Genomic DNA, 20,254 nt, shown 5'->3' on the forward strand with positions numbered 1-20,254 from the left:
GATTTTGATGGAGATTTCAAAGGCATTTGCTGTATTGAATTAATGTAATTGACATCCATGAATTAAAATTGTACATCTCTAAAACAGGCTGAACAATACAGCAGTGCACAAAACACTTCAAAATCTAATGAGTTGACACCTCTTTCTTTTCTCAGATTTTATTTTTCTATCGGCCTTGCTAAATACATATTATTCTTTCATGCTCTTAAGATCAAAGCAAGTAGCCATCAACAATCTTTTGTTCACATGAGACAACACTTTCGGAGATGGTTTGTTTGGCCTGGTTAATTAAAAGCTGTACCTATCATCCCTGCTTGATTTCTCAAGTTCTTTATTTAAAAAGTATGTGTGACAATTTTAATGAGCTCTCACTTCTTCCCAGTTTCATGTCTTCTGCAGAAACATTGCAAACTATTCTTTTGAACATTATGCAGAGTTTTGACTCCAGCAGATCTTGGGTAGCCTGTTTTCCCTTCTCACATAGCACTTATCTTCCACATTAATGGAGTGACTCAGAGAGGACAAGGACACCGATCAATCCCATGAAATTACCAAGTTAAAAGCAAACAAAAGGACATCACTTACACTGTTCTTAAATGGGGAAAAACTTCTCCCAAGCTGGTATGTGACTGATAGTTTATGGAGACTCAAATTTCTTTGGATCAATTCCTGAAATCAGTCATAATCCTGCTCAGAAAGGCACCACCTCTGGAGCCAAACCCTGGACTGGGGCTCTCCTGGGTATGTCCTCAAACTGGGCTATGACAGCTGTTTTATACCTGCATGATCTACTTGAAGTGAACTTCATCCACCATACCCAGCTCTTTGTGGGGCTGGTTACATATGGAATGATATTTCAGAGCATTTCCAATCAGCTTGTGTGTGCTGGAACATTGTATGAGTTTATTTCACCGGATTTTCATCTCTTCATTTCCTCATGGTGTCTTTACTTAATTGAGCTATTTACCCAGAGGTAGCACCTGCATAATTCAGGCAGGAACATCAGCATCAGCATGAGCCTGAAAAGCACTGAAGCATTTTGTAAGTTGGAGATGCCTACGCAATCCCTTGCTGCAACAGGACTTCATGAACAGCTGTGTCCCAAGTAGCTCCTTTCATTCTTCTTTCTCCTCCTTTACCAGCAACATATTTATCAGCTCCACTGCAGATCTTTTGATGTTTGTCCCTTGACAAACACTCACTTACTTATGGAGTAAAGTCCATTTTTTTTTTTCTGGCAGAGAAAACATTCTACTTGCGCTATACTGGGCAAGTTAACTTTTCTGTCTTGTCACAGTACTTGAAGTTACCTTGTCTCCTGATGCAAATGGTAAGAATTATTATCTATAGCCTTTGTGCAGTCTAAAATGTTGTGAAAAGTAACGGTTTTCAGCAAGCCTTTCAGCAGGTGAGACATGCATTTCACAGCTTCTTTTTAAATCGTTTGTAAGAGCTTGATCTGAAGCCCATTAAAGCAAATATTCCCATTGCCGTCAGAATCGCAGTATTTGGAAGATAAATGGAAGAGGACAGAGTGCAGCCCCTCATGGGGGGCCCCACCCATGGCACAAAGTCAGAGCTGTGAGGAAGTTTATGTCAACTTTGCCGTTCCTGGCAACTGGGTCAGTATTTCGCACAGCTTTTTTTCCATGCATTTGAAATGCATTATGTTGATTTTCTGCTGTGTTCCGCCTTCTCATCCCTCTCCTGACACAGACCTTGGTATATCTGGAAATCACTTTTTTTTTTTTCCCCTTTAATTCTCTTTTCTGCTAGCTAATTACTCCGGATCTCATTGTGTTTTTACATAAATTCTGCCCGAGTATTGTATTTACAGCTAGCTCCCTAATTGTCTTTAGGTAATGTGACCTCTGTTTCAAGCAGCTCTGAAGCTTTTGTTAGCTCATGGCTTGTCTTTGCTGAGCTCTGTTTTGATCTGCTGAAAGAGCCAGTCCAGCCCCAGCCTGCCCAGTTGTGGAAGTATTACTTCAGAACAGCATTTCTAAAGATCAAACATTACCTCATCAGCCCTTGAGTGGGTACAAACCCCTCTTAGTAAATAAATCACGAAGCTGTGAATTATTCAGATCTCAATTCCTAGCAAAGAATACATAAGAAAAAAAAAAAAAAAATGTCTAAGCTAGATATCACTAAACTTCAGTGAAAAAGCCATAACCAGTAATCCTTAGAGGGCTAAGCACAGAGCTTGTGCATTCAAAGATTCTTCCCTTTATTACTGTGTATCTTTAAAGACTCTTTTTTTTCCTGGATATTTACTTATAGTGGAAGCTTCTGGGGACTAGGATTGTCTGGTTTTGTCTCATGCCCACTTCTAGATTCCAGTCTGTACGTGGAGCTTTTAGGTACAACTGCAGGAAAAATAATAGGGCATCAATATTTGATGGTGAGAGAGACACTAAGTTGTCTCATTATATCGTATAATTCAGGTATACAATTTATGAGCATTTGCTGATCCACACTTGAGAATCTGTTGGCACCATAATAAAGCCAGCATACATTAGCTAACCAGTCAATTGAATCAAGTATTTTATCACCAGCAGTTTCTGATGACAGTGTTTTCTTGCGGCTGGTACAAACTGGTGTGAAGAAATGCATCATTAATGCAAAGAACATTGCAAAGGCAGAAGTGAAAAACCTGTAAGTGTTTCCTCATATTTAAACCCACCTTTGAAATATTGTCCTCGGGTGTCTCCCCACACCAAGGAGATGCACTTATAACCTCTGGTTTCTTGCTTATTCATCCTTCCTTGTCTGAAAATGTTGTATGGTTGATACATCATTACATTACAAAGTGTAGTTTGTTGATTTGTATTTTGCTCCTCTCCGATATATTTGGATATATGATATTAATATATGGATATATTAATGTGATAGATATGTAATGATAGATTATTAAACCCCAACATATTTTCTCATCATACTACAAATTGCAGGCAAGCAACCACTGCAGTACCTGGTGATTATTGCCAAGGTAACAAAGATTTTTCATTCAAACCTGAATCCCTTCCCCTCTCAGCTCCACAGCCCAGTGAGAGACACTGAGGGGAGCAGGGGCCACATGGGCACCCTGGAGGAGCTGGAAGGGCAGGAAAGTGTCCTCGCTGCCATGCAGACATCCCAGCTCAGGGCTCCTTGCTCTTAAATCTGCCCCTGAGCAGGGGCAAGTCTTCTACACAGTCAGGACTTTACAAGGAGAGAAATAAAGGGAAGAAGCAGCATGCATCACAGCTGGTGACAAATGGACATTGCAAGGTGAATTCAATCAGGACTGAGGCACAGTAAGAGCATCCTGCTGGTTCAGCAGTGGGAGCAAATGGAGGGGGGATGGAGCGCATGACCTCCAGAACAGCACATGCCCACTGTCCTGCCCCCATGGTTGTGCTCCTCTCCATCCAGCATCAGCTGGACACCTTGTGTCTCTGCTGCAGCCCCTGCTTTGCAGCTCCCTGGCAGGGCTGCAGGCCGGGTTGGCTTCTGTGTTTCGACACAGGGTCAGAAATCTGAGTCTGGCGCTTCCCTCTGTCAGCTGTGAGGCTGGGAGAGGGTAATGGGAAGCAGAACAAGGCCTGATGTGTGTTACGCTTATAGCTACAAGCATATAAATACAAGAGTGGAATACAGCAAGATACTGTGATGGTTTTTGTGATTTAACAGCTATGATAGTACTGCCAGCTTCAACTTCTGCTCTTGTTATTGTTCGTTTCCTTTAATAATTCATTACATCATCCAATCTTATGTTGTCAGTAATAAATATTAAATACCCAAGCTGTGATGCATGAATTAGATATTTTCTTTTTATAAAAGGATTCTTGTATTAGATTTAAATGTCAATTAAAAGAAGAAAATAAAAGAATAATGCAGTGCTTCTGTGAGCACTGGAATGAATGAAGCCTCTTTTCTCTTGGATTTATGACTTACATCTGGATTTTGACAGATCTAGGAAAACGCGGTGTCTGAGCACTGCTTTTCCCTGTTAGGTGCAGATTCTCTGATGCCTACTAAGCAGCGTGCTCACACGGTGGCCACACTGGTAGGAGGGGCTCTACATGGAAACCCTAATCCCATTTTCTTGAGACTTCAAGGAACTTCATGACTTTCGGCCCACTGTCCTTCTGAGCTCAGAAAAAAATAACCAAAACATCTACCAGAGGCAACAGGTAGATGGAGGAACTGACACAAAATAAAGAAAATCTTATCAGATAATATTATTTTCTGTCCTAAAGTTCATTGCCCAGATAAATCACTTTTCATTTTGAGACTCTCTACCTTTGATAGATGCCCGTTCTGTGTATTTGTGAAGGAAATCCCCAAACCCTGAAGCTCTGTCCTTGTGTGTAAAAGCAAAAAGGTTCCTGGCATGCCACGAAAGCCTACCTAAAGAAAACTTAAGCTGAACACTGCACTGGCTTATATCCTAATGTATCTCATTGACAAGAAGAAGCATGTAAACAAGCTTAGAAATTAATTTTGTCCATAAAACCCAGGAGTGGTTCTGAAATTACTATTAAATGCAATTTACCCAATCCTCAGCAAACTGGTGTGAACAGCATAGTGACTAACAAGGTGATTTGAGGGCCCTGTGAGACAGCGGTGTATTTGATTTGGCTCCTTGGCTTGTGAGATGGCATTTCAGCATCTCAGCTAGTCTGCTAATGTCTTTTAATAATCCTGACAAAATTGCACAGGCAGCTGGCCTCAGACATAACATTAGTATAGCATCAGAACATTGAGATCTGGAAAAAAAGCTCCCTATGGTAAAATATAGCACAATTAGGTAACAAGTTGGGTCTTCCTTCATTCTCTTGAGACTCCTAATTTTACTGCAAGTGAACTAGATAAGTTAATGGTCAATTCCAGTATGTCAATACAACTTTCCCAATATAGAAATCAATAACAAGGAGAGGTGAAAATTAGTTGATACATATTCCCCATGCTGTAGAAGAGAAAAAAACATACTGGAGGCATTTAAATATTAGAAAAAGATATTCAAATTTTGTAACAATTCCTGTAACAGAAGTATTTTTTTCTTCTTTTTTTTTTTTTTGTGTGTTTGCTTGTTTGTTTTCCCAGGATCGTCTTCCTGGAGGATGGCAGTCTCAGGCTCTACAACATCACCAAGTCAGATGCTGGGGTGTACACTTGTATAGCAACAAATCAGTTTGGAATTGCCAGAAATTCAGGGAGTCTGACTGTGAAAGGTACTTTAGTATTTTTCTTTGGGTTATGAATATTAGAAAGCATTTTTGCTGTTGTTGTTTTTTATTTTTATTTCACTGGGATGCCCAAAACTGTGCCAGTCAGTATTCCAATCAATAGTGACAGGTTTTTACTTGCAGTTTACAGCTTAAAATGCTTGCAGCAAGGGAAACCTCATGACCACACCAGCTTGATGATCAATTTGTTTATCAGCAAGGTCTCCCAAGATATCAACAGAAATGTACAGTAGCATTAATAATGATATTTGCACTGCAATACCATGTTGATGTCGGAGACATGGGCTGCACTGTTGCAGTTTGGTGGCCCCTGTGCAGTGTGTTTACATGAATTTATTCAGCTCATTTATTATTTCTATCCTTTCTGAGATTCATAAGAGACTTTAAAGCTGGGGTGTAAAAAAGAAATAAGACACTATGAATTAATCTGAAAATCAGGTGGATTTATTTTCTTCAGCACAGATACATGTTGCACAGATATACATTGCATATGTTGCATCCCCACAGATCTGAAAGCCACCCACTCCTCCTCTGCGTCCCAGCTGCTGCATGCTACTTTGGCAAAAAAACTCTAAAACAAATCAGAGCCAAGTGAAAACTATTCTTTATGTCTTCGCTTGGCTTTTGACTCTGAGTATTAAAATGTCCATCTTCCACAGCCCTTCCCCAGTCTAATTGCTGCATTAACAATAAAGTAAAGAATCTTTTAGAATATCTTCTCTGCTTTTAGACTATTTTGTTTTCCTGGATATAGTCTGAAAGTGTTTGATTTTTTGTTTACATTTCCCTACATTTTATTTTTGCTTCACTTAAACCATTTTGACAGTTAGCTATAGAACCGTGTAACTAAGCAAGTCTTTTTCTGAAGGAAGAATGAGGAATATCCTCTTTGCACATTATCATTATTTTCTTCTTCATAATGAATATGGACTAAAATTTAAATTCTCTCCTTCCAAAGAAAACAACTTGTCTCTTTGAAAGTCTTTAAAAGTGAGCTCTTCTCAGTATGGGTGGTTATAAAAAGCCAAACTGTAAGTCCTCTAAGACAAAATGACTGGTGGGAACTCATGAGGTACTGGATAGTGTAACTACAAAGTTAGTACATAATCCAGGAAGGTGGGCACTGGCAGAAAAGGAACTTTTGTGCAAGGTCCCACGTGGGTGGCAGTCCCTGCTTGCTGCAGTGGGCATCATTTGGGCACACGGCTTTGCTCAGCTTCACCTGGCCTGGTTCCAGCACAGTGATGCTCTGGAGGGTGTGCCTTCCCTGCATTGTTTTCACACATTTTTGAAACACAGATAAATGCATCATGGAAGACATTAAAATCTATTACATCCAAAGCAGTCCTTTGCTTCAAGTTTTTGCTACGCTGATGGATGGTCTATCTCCGTTAGTAAAAAAGTGTTAGAACCAACTTATATCTCAGGTGGGCTAGTCCAGAGCTGGAGGACATAAAAAGAGATACTGATACTGTTTGTGTAGCTGTACCTGTGAGCAGCATGTGAAATGAATGTGCTCTATATCCTCTGATGTTTTATCAATGAGGGGAAAAAAAAGAAGGAAAACAGAGACAAACTTAACATGTTTTCTTTCTCTTTGTTCCTGCATGATCTTTTCAATGCAGATGTTTTCTTATACATGTATTCATATTTGTTGATTTTAAATGAGAAGAACAAGTTAAAATATGGAACTTGTGAGATTATAATAAACATATTTATCAGTTTTGCAAAAGAGCTAACATTAATAATGGTTGCAGTTACAAGAAGAGCATGTTATTAAATACAATTTGTAATTCTGTCTTTTTTTTTTTTTTTTCCCTGTGACTTCAGAATGTTTACTGTAGCCTGCAGGAATGTCCTTCTTCCTAACCTACTGCAGCTGTCTAAAACTGCTTCATACTCATACTATGAAAGAGCAATTAGCATTGATGCAGTGCAATGTGTAATCCGAGATGATGTTACAGCACAGCTAGCAGTGAATAAACCAAGAAGTTTAGGGTTTAGGCAGCTCTGACTTCATTAAAGTTAGATACCATTTCACATACCACATATATACATCCTAACGAAGCAATATGGGAAAATCACATTAAAAAAAAATGAAAAAAATATTTTGTTTGGCATTTACAAAGTTTATTAAAACACTCAGTAACAACATGGTATAAAAATGATCTTGTTTGCAGGGAACATTTGTTTTTGTTTCCCCTCTGGAGAAGTTTTGGCTGTTCAATTATAGGCCTCATTGCTTCAGCATTATTTTCAACTGAAATGTCAGAACTTCGAAAAGCATATCTAATGTGCAAATTAAGTTTATTGCTGCTCATTGAGTTGTTTATTCTTTGTGTGAGAAGTCTTTATTATACCTCAAGCACTCACAACATCTTATCTATTTTCTCCTCTGGAATGGGATTCGCCATATAATACATGTCTGAAGTTGCTAAGCAAGATAGATAGATAATGTAGATCCAAGAGCTTTTAAGAAGCTTTTAAAAGTATTTGAGGTAGTAGTCTTAAAGACAACTTCATAAAAGAAGCAGAAATTATCACACAAGTGAACCACTCTGCATCAGTAGTATTACTGGATATGAGTAGGCTAGAACAGGAGATACAAGAGGATGATAATCTCATAATAAAATGGATTTTTTTTTTCTAACACTGCTAAAAAGCACACATCACATACAAACTCAGTATAATTCCCAAAAGATCAGTCTTCAACATTTATTTGGTGGAGGCAAATAGGTTCCTAATAATAAGGAAATACAGTTCTTATGAAATTAGAAGCATGTCATTATTAGGATTTGTCATGTTAGAAGAAGAAACCTTTATGTTCTGTTATTCCAAAATATCAGTTCAGTAGTGAGTTCCATTGAATGCATTTCTACAAAATATTTATACTAAGGTTCTCATTCAATAGTTTTTTAACAAAGAAATAATCTCTGGAATTTTTAATCTGTCCAATAACATTACATAACAGGATTGCATTTCTATTATTTCTTATCTTTTCTATTATTCTGATCTATATTTCTGATCATTTCTATTATTTCTGATCTCGATCCTCTCTTTGGAGGTGTGATCAAATAATGGCACAAAAATATTACTGACCTTATGAGGCAACCATAATAATATTGGAACTTTCTGTTGGAGAAAACTCCAAAAATTCTCAACCAGTTTAATCACAAGAAACTAATGGCCCCTTCCCATACAACAGACAACGGACTCTGATAGAGTCTTAAAAACTTCACAATTAAAAAAAATTTACATCATTTGTTATTTTTATTCTATGGGTTTCAGAATGTAACTATTGAATGTGATTACAAATGATGTGCAATCCTAATTGTATCATTCTTAGTTTTTCTTCAACTTTTCCATAGAAATAAATGGATTTTTCTACCCCAAAAAAAATTAAATAAATAAATCCATCATTGCTACAAGTAATATAATTTCATAGAATCATGTTATTCATGTTGATCTATTTCAGTTGTGAGAAGAGTAATGGAAGAAAAAGAGTAAGAAAAGAAAACTTTGTAGAAGTGTTCTGTAGTTCCCAGATACTTTTCAACATTTATTCTATAAAAGTTACCTGTTCTTCACAATGGAATTACTTCACTTGAGATTTATGGAGTCAAGCTCTTTGCCAATGTGTGCTGAAATCAGTGGAGTTGTGCCAACAGAGAATATGGCCCTTGAATCATCTGGAATTTATTGTATGTGACACTCTGCTTCCAGGGAGAAGAAGAGATTGCTTTAATTTAATGATCAAGTATCTTCCAGACAGTCATCTGAGTCCTTCACATCTCTGCAGTCCTTGACTTCAGACAAACTGATGGTGCTGCCATGATGACAGTTTTACATAGTCATGAGAAGCAATCAGAGTAGACAGAGAAATTTGAGAAAGTGTTCCAAGACTGAGCTCTAGAACCTCTGATGCTCTCTCTAGACAGACAGCTTCTTAATGATTCTGGAACAAGAAAATAATAAATAAATAAATAAATAAACAAACGCTAAAAAAAAAAAAAAAACACTTTATGTACCTATAACAGTAGAAATCACACAAACTCTTTGTTCACTTTCCTTGGATAATGGTACATGATGTCTGCAGCAGGTATAACACTGAAACCAGTATTTTTTATTTTATTTTATTTTATTTTTATAACTTTTTAAAATGCTGTCAGAAAATGTAACATTCTAATTTGTTGCTACTTGACCAGTGCTATAACCATCACTGACCTAGCATAGCTCAGATGCCAGGAAGAAGCTGGTCAGGTTATTGCCTGTGTGTACATGTATATTAATCAGTTACCACAATGATGGTAACAGTTTGAACAAAAATGTCTTTGAAGGTGAGGCGTTGGATGCACTGCCATGCATGAACATTTTGGAACCATGACCTTGGTAACCAAAATCCTGAATTTTCAAATACATTTCTAACACACAGCGTTAAGCCAGAATGATCACAAAACTAATACAACTCCTGCAAATTTTCTTCTCCTCCTCTCACATTATTTTCAGAACGCATTAATATTGTTGAATAGATTCTGCTCTCATTTTATTCATATGCCTCTCAGTTCTCACCATTTTATAACACTTTCATGCACAAAAGCTTTATTCAAGGGAATTGCTTACAACAAAGTGGTTGTTATCTCTAATCTATCTGCCAGTCATAACAACAAAAGTGAAGTCATATAAATCCATTTCTTTCCCCTTCAGCAAACTACTAGTTCCTTTAATAAGATCTGCAACTTTGTTTCCCAGTGTAAGGGGTTAAAAAAGATTACACAGATAGTTTTTCTGTCTGTTGTGGTATTTTCTCTGAAGCTGTAATGTAAACACCACAGTGAGGTACAGCTAACATTAATATAGATTAAGGATCTCAATGCGTATAGTACACAGAGACAGATACTGCTTTTGCTTTTGCTGCAGTTTCCTGCAAGGAGGGATTTTCAAGTCTGAAGAACTGTGGGCATATTTCTAACAGTCTTACTAATGAATTCTGCACTTTTAAAGCCAAAATCATATATATCGACTGTGGGTTTTACAAAGTAACATATGACTAATTTAGCATGTTGCCTCTGACATCTGCTTGCTCTCAGAGCACACAGAGTGCTCATTGTATTGATACTGCAAAAGTAATAGGCTACACATGGGTAAGACTGTTCTCAAATCATCATCATATTAGAGATAATCTTCTTTATTATGGAACATTTGGGCCAATTTTACATCATTTCACAAATGGCACAAAACTCATTCAAGATCTACTATTTTTATAAGCATTTTAATAAAAAGGATTTTTTTTTTTGTCTCCACAGAAAAGACTGTAATTACTATTCCACCTTCTAATATGGATGTAACAGTTGGAGAAAGCATAGTCCTTCCATGCCAGGTGTCTCATGACCCTTCCCTTGATGTGGTGTTCACATGGTCATTCAATGGAAATAGTATTGATTTTAAAAGAGGAATACATCATTTTGAAAGAATTGGAGGGGTAAGTTTTTAAAACTCTTTAGTGCTTAATGAAACTACTTGCCACAGTCTTTAGACCACGTAAGCATTTTTCATAATTCTTCCATCGCTATTGATATGCATGGCAAATCATTGTTTCTTTACAAGGGCTGCAGCCATTTATTTTTCTTTCTTAAATTTCATAAAGTCACTTGAGTTATTTGTGAAGCCATAATAAAAATGTCCGCATGAAAGAAACTGATGATAGCTATGAATATTTTAATTTAAAAGCTGAATTTTTTATTAATATTGAGCAATTTATAAAAATGTCCAGTATGGAAAGCATGTTGTGAGTGATTAGTTTACTTTCTTTGCATCTCCAGGAATCTGTTGGGGATTTGATGATAAGAAATATTCAGCTACATCATTCTGGGAAATACGTGTGCATGGTACAAACAACTTTAGACAGTCAATCTGCAGCAGTAGATATAATTGTAAGAGGTATGTCTCCTAATGTAGATTTTATATCCCCTGAAGGAATTAGTATTTCTTAACATCAGTTGTTGTTTAAAAAGTCCTAGGATGACGATGCAGCATTTCAGTAACACCATGGGAGATCTGTACAATTGTGCCATAGCCTTTTTTGAAGGTAAGTTTTTCTTGCCTTGGAGTTAAACATAGTGGGACATAGGGAAGGCCTCTTCTTTCAACAGAATGGCGTCACCTACCATTGCTGGGCATCTCCGGGTCACAGTACAGGCTGGAAAAATCAAAAGAACAGACCCCTTTCCACTCTTTGGAGATAATATGAAAGATAATTTTCTAGATCAATTAAGTGATAAGATTGAGGTTTTAGCTAATCCTTTTACTGCCAGCAGCAAGAGAAGTGCTGTGATGGGAGCAGATCCTGTTACCCCTAACAGATATCAGAAATCTGTCTAAAGCACCATCTTGCATTTTTGCTGAATGTCTGTTCCTTGTTTTTCACTAAATTTCATAGGAACTCTATAGATGTTGTATGGTTCAATGAAAGACACACTGGGAAACTTTCTTTGCCAGTCTCTCTCTCTATATAAATTATTATTATTATATCTATAATTCCTTTGTATTTTTCTTATTGGTAACATGAAAACATTAATTTTTCTGACTTAAAACCCCTTATTAATTAAAAAATGGAATACAGACGTGAAGCCATTATTTAGAGATTGTGCTAATTTTATGAAAATGCACCTTCATGAGTAATGCCACTGCCTTGAGTAAGAGCTGCACAACTCTGTCCATCAGTCTTTTTTTTTTTTTTTAAATACATTTGTCTTAAAATTATTTTCAAATTAGGCCCCCCAGGCCCACCAGAAGATGTTAAAGTTGAACATATTTCTAGCACTACTGCTGTGTTATCCTGGAAGTCTGGAATAGATAATAATAGTCCAGTCCAGATCTACAGTGTTCAGACAAGGACTCCTTTCTCAGTCGGATGGCAGTCAGTTCCGACAGGTGAGCAATTTGAGAGTTGTCTTGTATTGTTTGCATATACCATTAATTAATCCAAAAATACATTTTCATTGACATATTCATCTTACTTGTAGTTCCTGAAGTCCTTAATGGCAGGACTCACAAAGCAACAGTGGTTGACTTAAGCCCTTGGGTTGAGTATGAGTTTCGTGTGGTTGCTAGTAACAGTGTTGGAATCGGGGAGCCAAGCAGACCATCAGCTCTACTGAAAACCAAAGCAGCAGGTAGGTCCCTGGTTTCTCCTAATTTATCTCTGTTATCTCTTTTATCTCCTTTTTTCTACACAAACACACTGCCAGTTCTCTAGTGTGAGAGGTCTGTGGCAGAAGAGTCTCTCTCTTGCAGAGTTGCATCTATATTTGCCTGGCATTGTAATGTATGGTTCTTTGACAGCACACCTGCAGTACTTGATGCGAGGGATGCTTGAACATGACTTAGAATTACCCCATGCTTTTCTCTCCAGTTCAAGATCACCTGGGCCAGCAATAAAGGCTGGACCTGGCCCATACTTTGTTATGTCCCCAAAAATCCTCATGCCTGAACACAAACTTTCATTCAAGCAATTGTGGAGCAACTTTTGTTTTCTTCCAATTATAACTACATTTATATACTGCTCCAAGACTTGAATAGAAAATGATAAAGCCAGCTCTCTGGCATTTCCTAGCACAAGCACATAAAGCTTTGCTGCAGAGGTTGTTTGATATCTGAGCGTTGGTAGGGACAGGATATTGGTTTTAACTGGAGGAAATAAATTACAACATCCAAAGCCCAGTGAAGCTAATAGCTTCCACTGACTCCAGGACAGGATCCTTGCTATCAGTCTGTCTAACCTTTACACATTTATCTTCCGGGACTTGGAACCTCATGGGAAGAAGGCTCATTCTTGGATGACCAACACTGTCAGTCCTTTGACCTTATCTGTTTGGTACAATTTATTTGAAGTCCAAACCTTTGCTTTGTTTTTATGTTTCTCTCAGCCCCCTGTTCATCAACTCTCTCCCCCCTATAAAATAAGCAGTTATAGGATGGAAGGCACTGAAAGGGAAGCAGGTTTTACAGTCCACTTTCTCCTCTCCTTTTATCTCATTTGCCATGCTCTGAAGTTTGGCAAACTACATTTCAAGACAGAACTCAAAATACAGTATTGGGGGGATTCACAAGGCTACAGCTAGAAAGAAACAATACAATTAATAATATTTACCATGGCAATAGCATAAGGAACATTATTTCCTTACAGTTCTGCCCAATTTTTGTTCACCAAAACAAACAGAAAGACTGACGTTAGGTTTTAGTAACTTAACCCCTTCACTGCTGTCAGTCATTCTGCTTCAAAGCATTGCTATGTGGTGGGAGGAATAAAGGCTTGTCTTTAATTTTTATCAGGATAGGAAACTAAATACAGCATTGAAGTGAGGAGAGCAAAGACCGGCAGTGAAGGGTGAATGTGAACTTAGCTGTTTTAATAGCTATTTTGCCAGCTAAAATCTGAGCATTAGTAGATTTGTGGATGCAAATGAGCCACTGTTCATTTCATTAAAATAGAGCTGAGAATTAATTGAGCCTCTGTTGGTGCAGTCAACTGTAAATTTTTGTCTGTTTCTCAACTATGACCTGGATGAGGCTCTGCTGAGCAGTAGGACAATTTTTTTTCCCATGCAAACGTATTAAGTACTGAACACATTTAACACATGAATTAATTGAGCATCAACTGGTTCATGAAACAGTGAAGTAGTAGGCTTGAAAATCTGCTTTGTTATTTTTTATTTCTTTAATGTTCTTTCCAGTCTTCAATTATTTACCTCTGATGTACACAAAGACATGAAAGACATGGATTGTGAGTGACAAAACTAAATACCTATACTAAACTCTCTCTCTCAAAAAAAAAAAAAAAAAGAAAAAAAAAAAAAAAGCTTAGTCTATTTGTACTTGCATTTACTTTTCTCACTGCAAAACAAAATTATCTTTAAATTTCTACATTTCTAGAGAGAATGCAGTTAGATAAAGATTTAAATGTGAATTTGAATGTAGAAGTGACAGCTGATTCACATAAGTTTCTGTGAGCATGGAGGGCTGTTGCCTTTATTGTTACTCCTGCAGCTGTACCAACACTGGGAGAAAAATATAGGGAAGGGCAGGCAGTCATGGCAAAACTTGCCAAAATCTCTGAAAAAACTTCTGAGATATAACTGTCCTGTCCAATCTTCAAACTTGAAGAAATAGTAGCAAATGTTTGGAGATGCCAAAGAGAACAAATGCCCTCATATATATTTTTGGGTTCTGTAAGTTAAAGAATTGTCTTCGTTATTTGTTCATGTCCCTGCAGCAACAGAAAAAAAAAAAAAAAAAAAAAAAAAGACATCATCCTTGCAAGTAAATTTATAGCAAATTATATAATAGGAATAAAACTTCTTTAAATCCCACCCATTATACCACAACCCATTTCCCCAAAAGTATAAATATTTATAGAGTAATTGGGGTGACCGTGTTTACTGAAATATGGAGTAAAAAGCAAGAAATACTGCTATTTTCCTTGCCTCTCCACCAAGAGCCATTTGACAGATGAGAAGCCCCTTCAGCTTGCAACACCAGCATGTTATTTGACCTTGACCATGGACCTATGGGGCCATACACCTGGAGCAATGCTGGAGAAATCAGGTTCTAATCAATGCACTCCTGGCCACTTAGAGTCTTGGGAGAAGGAGAAAAATTACAAGTTTTGAATTTCCTAAGCAAAGCATACAGCCAATTAAAAAAAAATTAATATATTGCTCCAACAACATGTTTACTGAACAAATGCATAATTAGTAAATCAGTAGTGTTGCAGCTACAGTCTGAATGGAACATCATTTTGCCAATTAGTTGATGAGGCATAATAATGTCAGATACTTGATGCTACTAGCTTCTTTAATTAATTTTTTGAACCAGGGTACTCATGTATCAAATACATCTGTGGCTTCAGCCTTAGAAACTTGAAAATGTGTAAACATAATTTCAGTTCATTTAAAATGCACCGTTATATAATGTAGTCCCTGTTCCACGTGTTGAAAGGCAGAGTAGCTGCATGTGAGAGGAGCTGGGAGGAAACCCTTTAATCTTGCAGTGGACGAGGCCCCTGGCAGCAGCAGGGGGTTGCTGCAGGCACCGATGTCTCTTGTTCTCCAGTTCCCGTGGTGGCACCAACGAACATCAGTGGAGGAGGAGGGAGCCGTTCTGAGCTGGTCATCACATGGGAGGTAATTGTTAGCTCAATTAACCTAAGCTGTTTAGTGGGGAAAAGTCTATGGGTGAAATCACAGCCCTGCTGAAATCCAGAGGCTTTCAGTCACTGGCTCAGGCTGAGCCGGGATTTCATCCTGCATCTGGAGAGAAAGCAGTCTGTAAGATGCACAGTAAGTTTTCTGTGTTATAGCAAACCATTTATAAAAATAAACAGTTTAAGAGGCATGTTATAAAGATGTTTAGAAGTCTGTATAACCCTCTTATCTCCATTGTACAGGATGTGCTTAACACACTAATCTGCTTGGCCATTTTCTGCATTAACATTTTTCATACTTTTGTTTACATGTTTTTCATTCTGGAACTCTGTGCTGACAAGACATATCCTATTATGCATTAAAGGAGATGAGCCCTTTAATTCTCCAACACTCCAGCAAGAGGAGAGAATACGCAATTTCAGAACTATTAATACCACACTAGAAGTTGCAATGAGTGAGCACGGGTCATTGCAGAGAGCAGAAAGCAAGCATGGTGAGAAGTAGCCTTCCTTCTCCAGCTACCCACCTGTATCTCTGCAGGCACCACGACAAAGGCAGGTGGCCTCGTGCAAAGCCTCTGCAGTGATGGGCAGCTGCTCCAGCCCTCGTGGAAAAACTGACCAAAACACAGTGTCCACCTGTGCTGGACAGTGGAAAAAAATTTTTTTTGTTTTTTTTTCATTGCTGCTGAAAAATGCATGTGGTTCAGGTAGGTAAACATCTCACCTGGCTCTGAAGACAACTGTCTACAGCAGGAGCTGTCCCAGGCTGTCAGCATCACCCAGCCTGCAGGACAGAGCCCTGACAGCCTTACCCATCCTATGGACAGGTGTGAATGTCTCAGAGCCTGCAGACAATCTCTGGTTAATTCTTAATTTGGACCAGGGCTTCAGAAGCACAGTGGTCCATTCATAAGTCATGGAAAATATTTATTTGATTAAATAATAATGACAAAAAAATACTTCTAGTTCAGCTTACACAAGGAAAGCAGTCTGCTCTTTCCCCTGACTTCATTCTTTTTCCAGAGGAATAGCCAAGCTCCTGTACATGGTTTAAAGGAAAGGAAAAGAAATTAATTTAAACTACAAGTAATGTTATTTATCAGCTAAGTGAGTTACCTGTGTTGTCCTGTATGCTGATAACTTTGCCATTTAACCAACCTTTTGAGGGAGGAAGGGAAGTGACAGAAAAAAATGAGATCAAAAGAAAAAGTCCCCACAAGATAAATAATACTGCCAATGCTTTTCCCCTTGCATGCTCCAAATAGAGTGAAACTTCACTTTTACTGAACTGAATTTTCCTCCATATGCATCTTTCACTGTTTTCTTTCATTTTCTCCTCTACTGATCTACTCTTTGGGAGCAGAACATGAAAATTGAAAAACAACCTGAGAGATCTCAATCAAATTATCCTGTTGGACTTCATAGTGTGTCCTGAAAAATAGTCAGAAGAAATACTAATTATGCCAAGCTAACAACACTGAACTAGGCTCTCCAGCTCTCTGTGATGAACTCACTAAACATCTTGATTAAATCTGAGGTCACAGAAGCCTCAAAAACAAATTAAATGCTCTAGAAAGTAGCTTGAACTCTTATAAATCCCCGATGCACCCTCATCTCTCACACTTAAATCTCTCGGGACTGGATAAGAAAAAGATTGGGTAGATTGGGGAATTAATGTTTGTAAAATACTTAGAGAATGACAACATTTGTTATATATGTCAGATCAGAGTTATAATTTGACAAATATCTGACTAATAAATTAGAAGGAATTTATGAAAGGAAGAATACATTCAGTGCCCTGAAATCTGCTGATGTATTCCTTGATTTATTTTTCATTTTTTTACCTCCCACCTTCTCAGACTGTTAGTGCTCCTGATAGTTTCTCTACAGGGGAGAAGTTTGGAGCCAGGAACCATTGCGGGAGCTGCAGTTCTGCCCCTTTGATTTTCCCTCTATTTCTGCGCCATTTTTCATAGCTGTTTTTCCTTGCACCTGGCTTTGATGCAAACATCTAATATAAATGAAGTTTTGCTGATAAAAGCTTCCTTTTTCTACGTACTACTGATCTTTTCTTATTTCACAAATATTCTCTTGCTTTGAGAAACCAATGTAGAAGTGTTGTTTTTCCCAAGAAAAAAAATATAGTGTTGATGTAATTGCCTGTTCGGTATGAGTCATTAATAAATATCTTGACATGAGATTTTATTAATAGAAGCCTTAATTTTGCCATGTTGACTTGCAATAACATTTCTGTTCTAAACAAACTTAAATAAGAAAATGTTCATGCACTCAAGACTCTCACTTGTGCTAAAAAATATGTAAGTGCTGTACACATACACAGGCAATTATACAGCTGACATGCACTTCTATATATACACTTTTGCTCCTTTTCCAACTCCTTCTTTCTTTTAAAATAATTTCTTTAAAATTAGCATTCCTACACCCCTTGGGGGGAAAAAAAAATCAGTTACAACCTGTGCTGAGTGAAATGCTTTTAATTTTGAAAACTTCATGCCTGGAAGAGAATAACTTTAATGGAGCTGATCAGATCTTTTGTTTCTAAATTGATTGCCTCAATAGATTTATTATTTTGATTTTTATTTCAATATTACATTGACTGATGGAACAAACATTATTATCTTCTCTAAGGCACAGTCAACTGAATCAATACTACTAAAATATACTGAGAGAATGAAGATTCAATTAAAAGAGTGTATACTTGCAAATGCTTATTGACTGACTGCCTTGTCACTACAGCCAGTTCCAGAAGAACTGCAGAATGGGGAAGGTTTTGGCTACATCATTATGTTTCGTCCCCTTGGCTCAACAACCTGGACAAAAGCAGTGGTGGCTTCAGTAGAAGCAAGCAAATACATTTATAGGAATGAAAGCATTACACCTCTGTCTCCTTTTGAAGTGAAAGTTGGTGTCTACAACAATGAAGGAGAAGGAACCCTGAGCTCCATATCCATTGTCTACTCAGGAGAAGATGGTAAAGCACATTACTCCTATTGCTGACTGTGTAGAGTCTATAGGTCCCAGGTATGATAATTCAGATCTCTATAAGAATAGCCAGAAGTTAGCTCAAAGCTGCTTATTGCAGGTTTTCAAGAGACGCAAGACAGAGGATGGGAAAATGAAGTGAACAAAAGCAAGGGACAGTTTTTCATAACTGCTTTAAGTAGATGGCAAGTTTCAACAGACTTGTCCCCAGGGAGCTCCCACTGAGTGGGCTGGGAAAAAACAGGGGACATCGAAAACAGTTTACCCGTTAGAGGGCTCAGATCACTCCGTGCAGCTGACCTCCTCTAAATATCTGTCCCAGATCACAGGTTATGATCGATTTTGAAAAATTACAATTTTGCTGGTGCTCCACGGTAAACAGGCAGCAAAGCTAGGGATTCACACCAGGGTTCTTGAGCTGCTGCCTGATGCTTCCACCAAAAAACTTGTCTTTTTTTCTTGAATCTCTTTAAGTTTCTGAGACAACACCCTTTTAACACCACAAATTTTCTGCTGGCTGTGTTTTCTCCCATGACCCAGAACCACAGATAGCACCAGCAGGGACTTCGGCACTGAGCATTTCGGCAGCAGAGGTGGAGGTCTCCTGGCAGCCCATCGCATGGAACAGACTCACAGGCAGGGTGTTGGGCTACGAGGTAAGGCAGCTGGTGCTGGGCACCTTACAGACATCCCATCCCCAGCCACTTTCATATTCCGATTCCTCTTCCCTCACTGCCAAGTCAGCAGTTGATGGAGCTTTTCACCTGACTCTCATTTCACCTAATCACAAGCATTTGTAGACCCAGACTATAGTTCTATCCCAGCTTTTTTTGTAATGTAAATTAAAACTTCAAGATTAATCATATGTGAAGGCCACAATAAAAGGACTTGTGCTTGATTCCATAAAACAAAGGTGATCCTCCCTCCTCAGACAGCTGTCTGAGCGCAATGGGGTAGTTGATCTTTAGGGGACATGCACATGACCCACAGCAACACTTACAGAAGAACATGCACATCATTACCATCCAAAGCTTCTGCTGTGGCATATTTGAAAGGCTTTGGGCTTCTCAATTCTGTTCGTAGTGAGCAGCTGCTCATGTACTAGTAAGTGACAGGCTGCATGCCCTGTGCACTGGGGTATGCCGCCGGCATAATGGCATGAGCCCAGGGCCAGATCCAGCAACAGGCATTTCAGGGGCTGAGACAGGGGAGCTGCAGGGGCATGTGGATGCTGCCAGACCCCAGTGGCACTCACCCTGCCTCTGGCTTCTCTCAGGTCTCCAGCACAGGGTGGGAGCAGAGCCCCAGTGTCAGCTGCATCTGATATCTCCAGGACAGAGCAGCAGTGCCTTCGGGGCATGGGGGTGTGGTGAAGGTTTTATATTTCTAGCTGGAGTACTTCAAAGTAATCTCAAATATGATTCCTGGGCATTTTATTTGCACAGTGAATTTTCTGTAGATAAAATAAAGCAAGGGTAAACCAAGTCAGAAATACTTTAATTTCTGTGCTTTCATTACAAATGTCTAAAGCAAGGTAGTAGGAGACACATACAACACACAAACCTTCCAAAATCAAATACTAAAAGTCAAAATTAAAAGCAGGATACAAAATAATTAAAATCCTCTTAGATGATTGAGATAAATATTTCTTTGTATCATTTAAGTTTTTTTCATGAATGTTCAAACCATAAAACCAAGCAAGCTTTTAAAATTTCTCACATTATCAAAGTTTTCCTTTTGGACATCTATAAAGCTAAGGATTTGATTTGCTTTTTTAATTGGTATTCTGTCTCTCAAATTTTATTTCTTCTCT

The 20,254-nt window shown here is 38.2% G+C and overlaps 1 protein-coding gene across 1 annotated transcript in view; it reads left to right on the forward strand.

The window, feature by feature from the left end:
- The window catches only part of CNTN6 (contactin 6), a gene marked incomplete at both ends in the record, with an annotated part of 111,939 nt that overhangs the window by 85,967 nt on the left and 5,718 nt on the right, over positions 1-20,254 (forward strand). Inside the window, 8 exons of the mRNA XM_084292448.1 lie at positions 5,092-5,219; positions 10,538-10,713; positions 11,054-11,171; positions 12,006-12,164; positions 12,257-12,406; positions 15,345-15,415; positions 18,196-18,430; positions 18,982-19,097. Coding sequence (XP_084148574.1) covers positions 5,092-5,219; positions 10,538-10,713; positions 11,054-11,171; positions 12,006-12,164; positions 12,257-12,406; positions 15,345-15,415; positions 18,196-18,430; positions 18,982-19,097 — 1,153 coding nt within the window. The remainder of the gene's footprint in view (positions 1-5,091; positions 5,220-10,537; positions 10,714-11,053; positions 11,172-12,005; positions 12,165-12,256; positions 12,407-15,344; positions 15,416-18,195; positions 18,431-18,981; positions 19,098-20,254) is intronic.

This window comes from Netta rufina (assembly GCF_964035555.1).
Source record: "Netta rufina genome assembly, chromosome: 10".
Classification (NCBI taxonomy): Eukaryota; Metazoa; Chordata; class Aves; order Anseriformes; family Anatidae; genus Netta; species Netta rufina.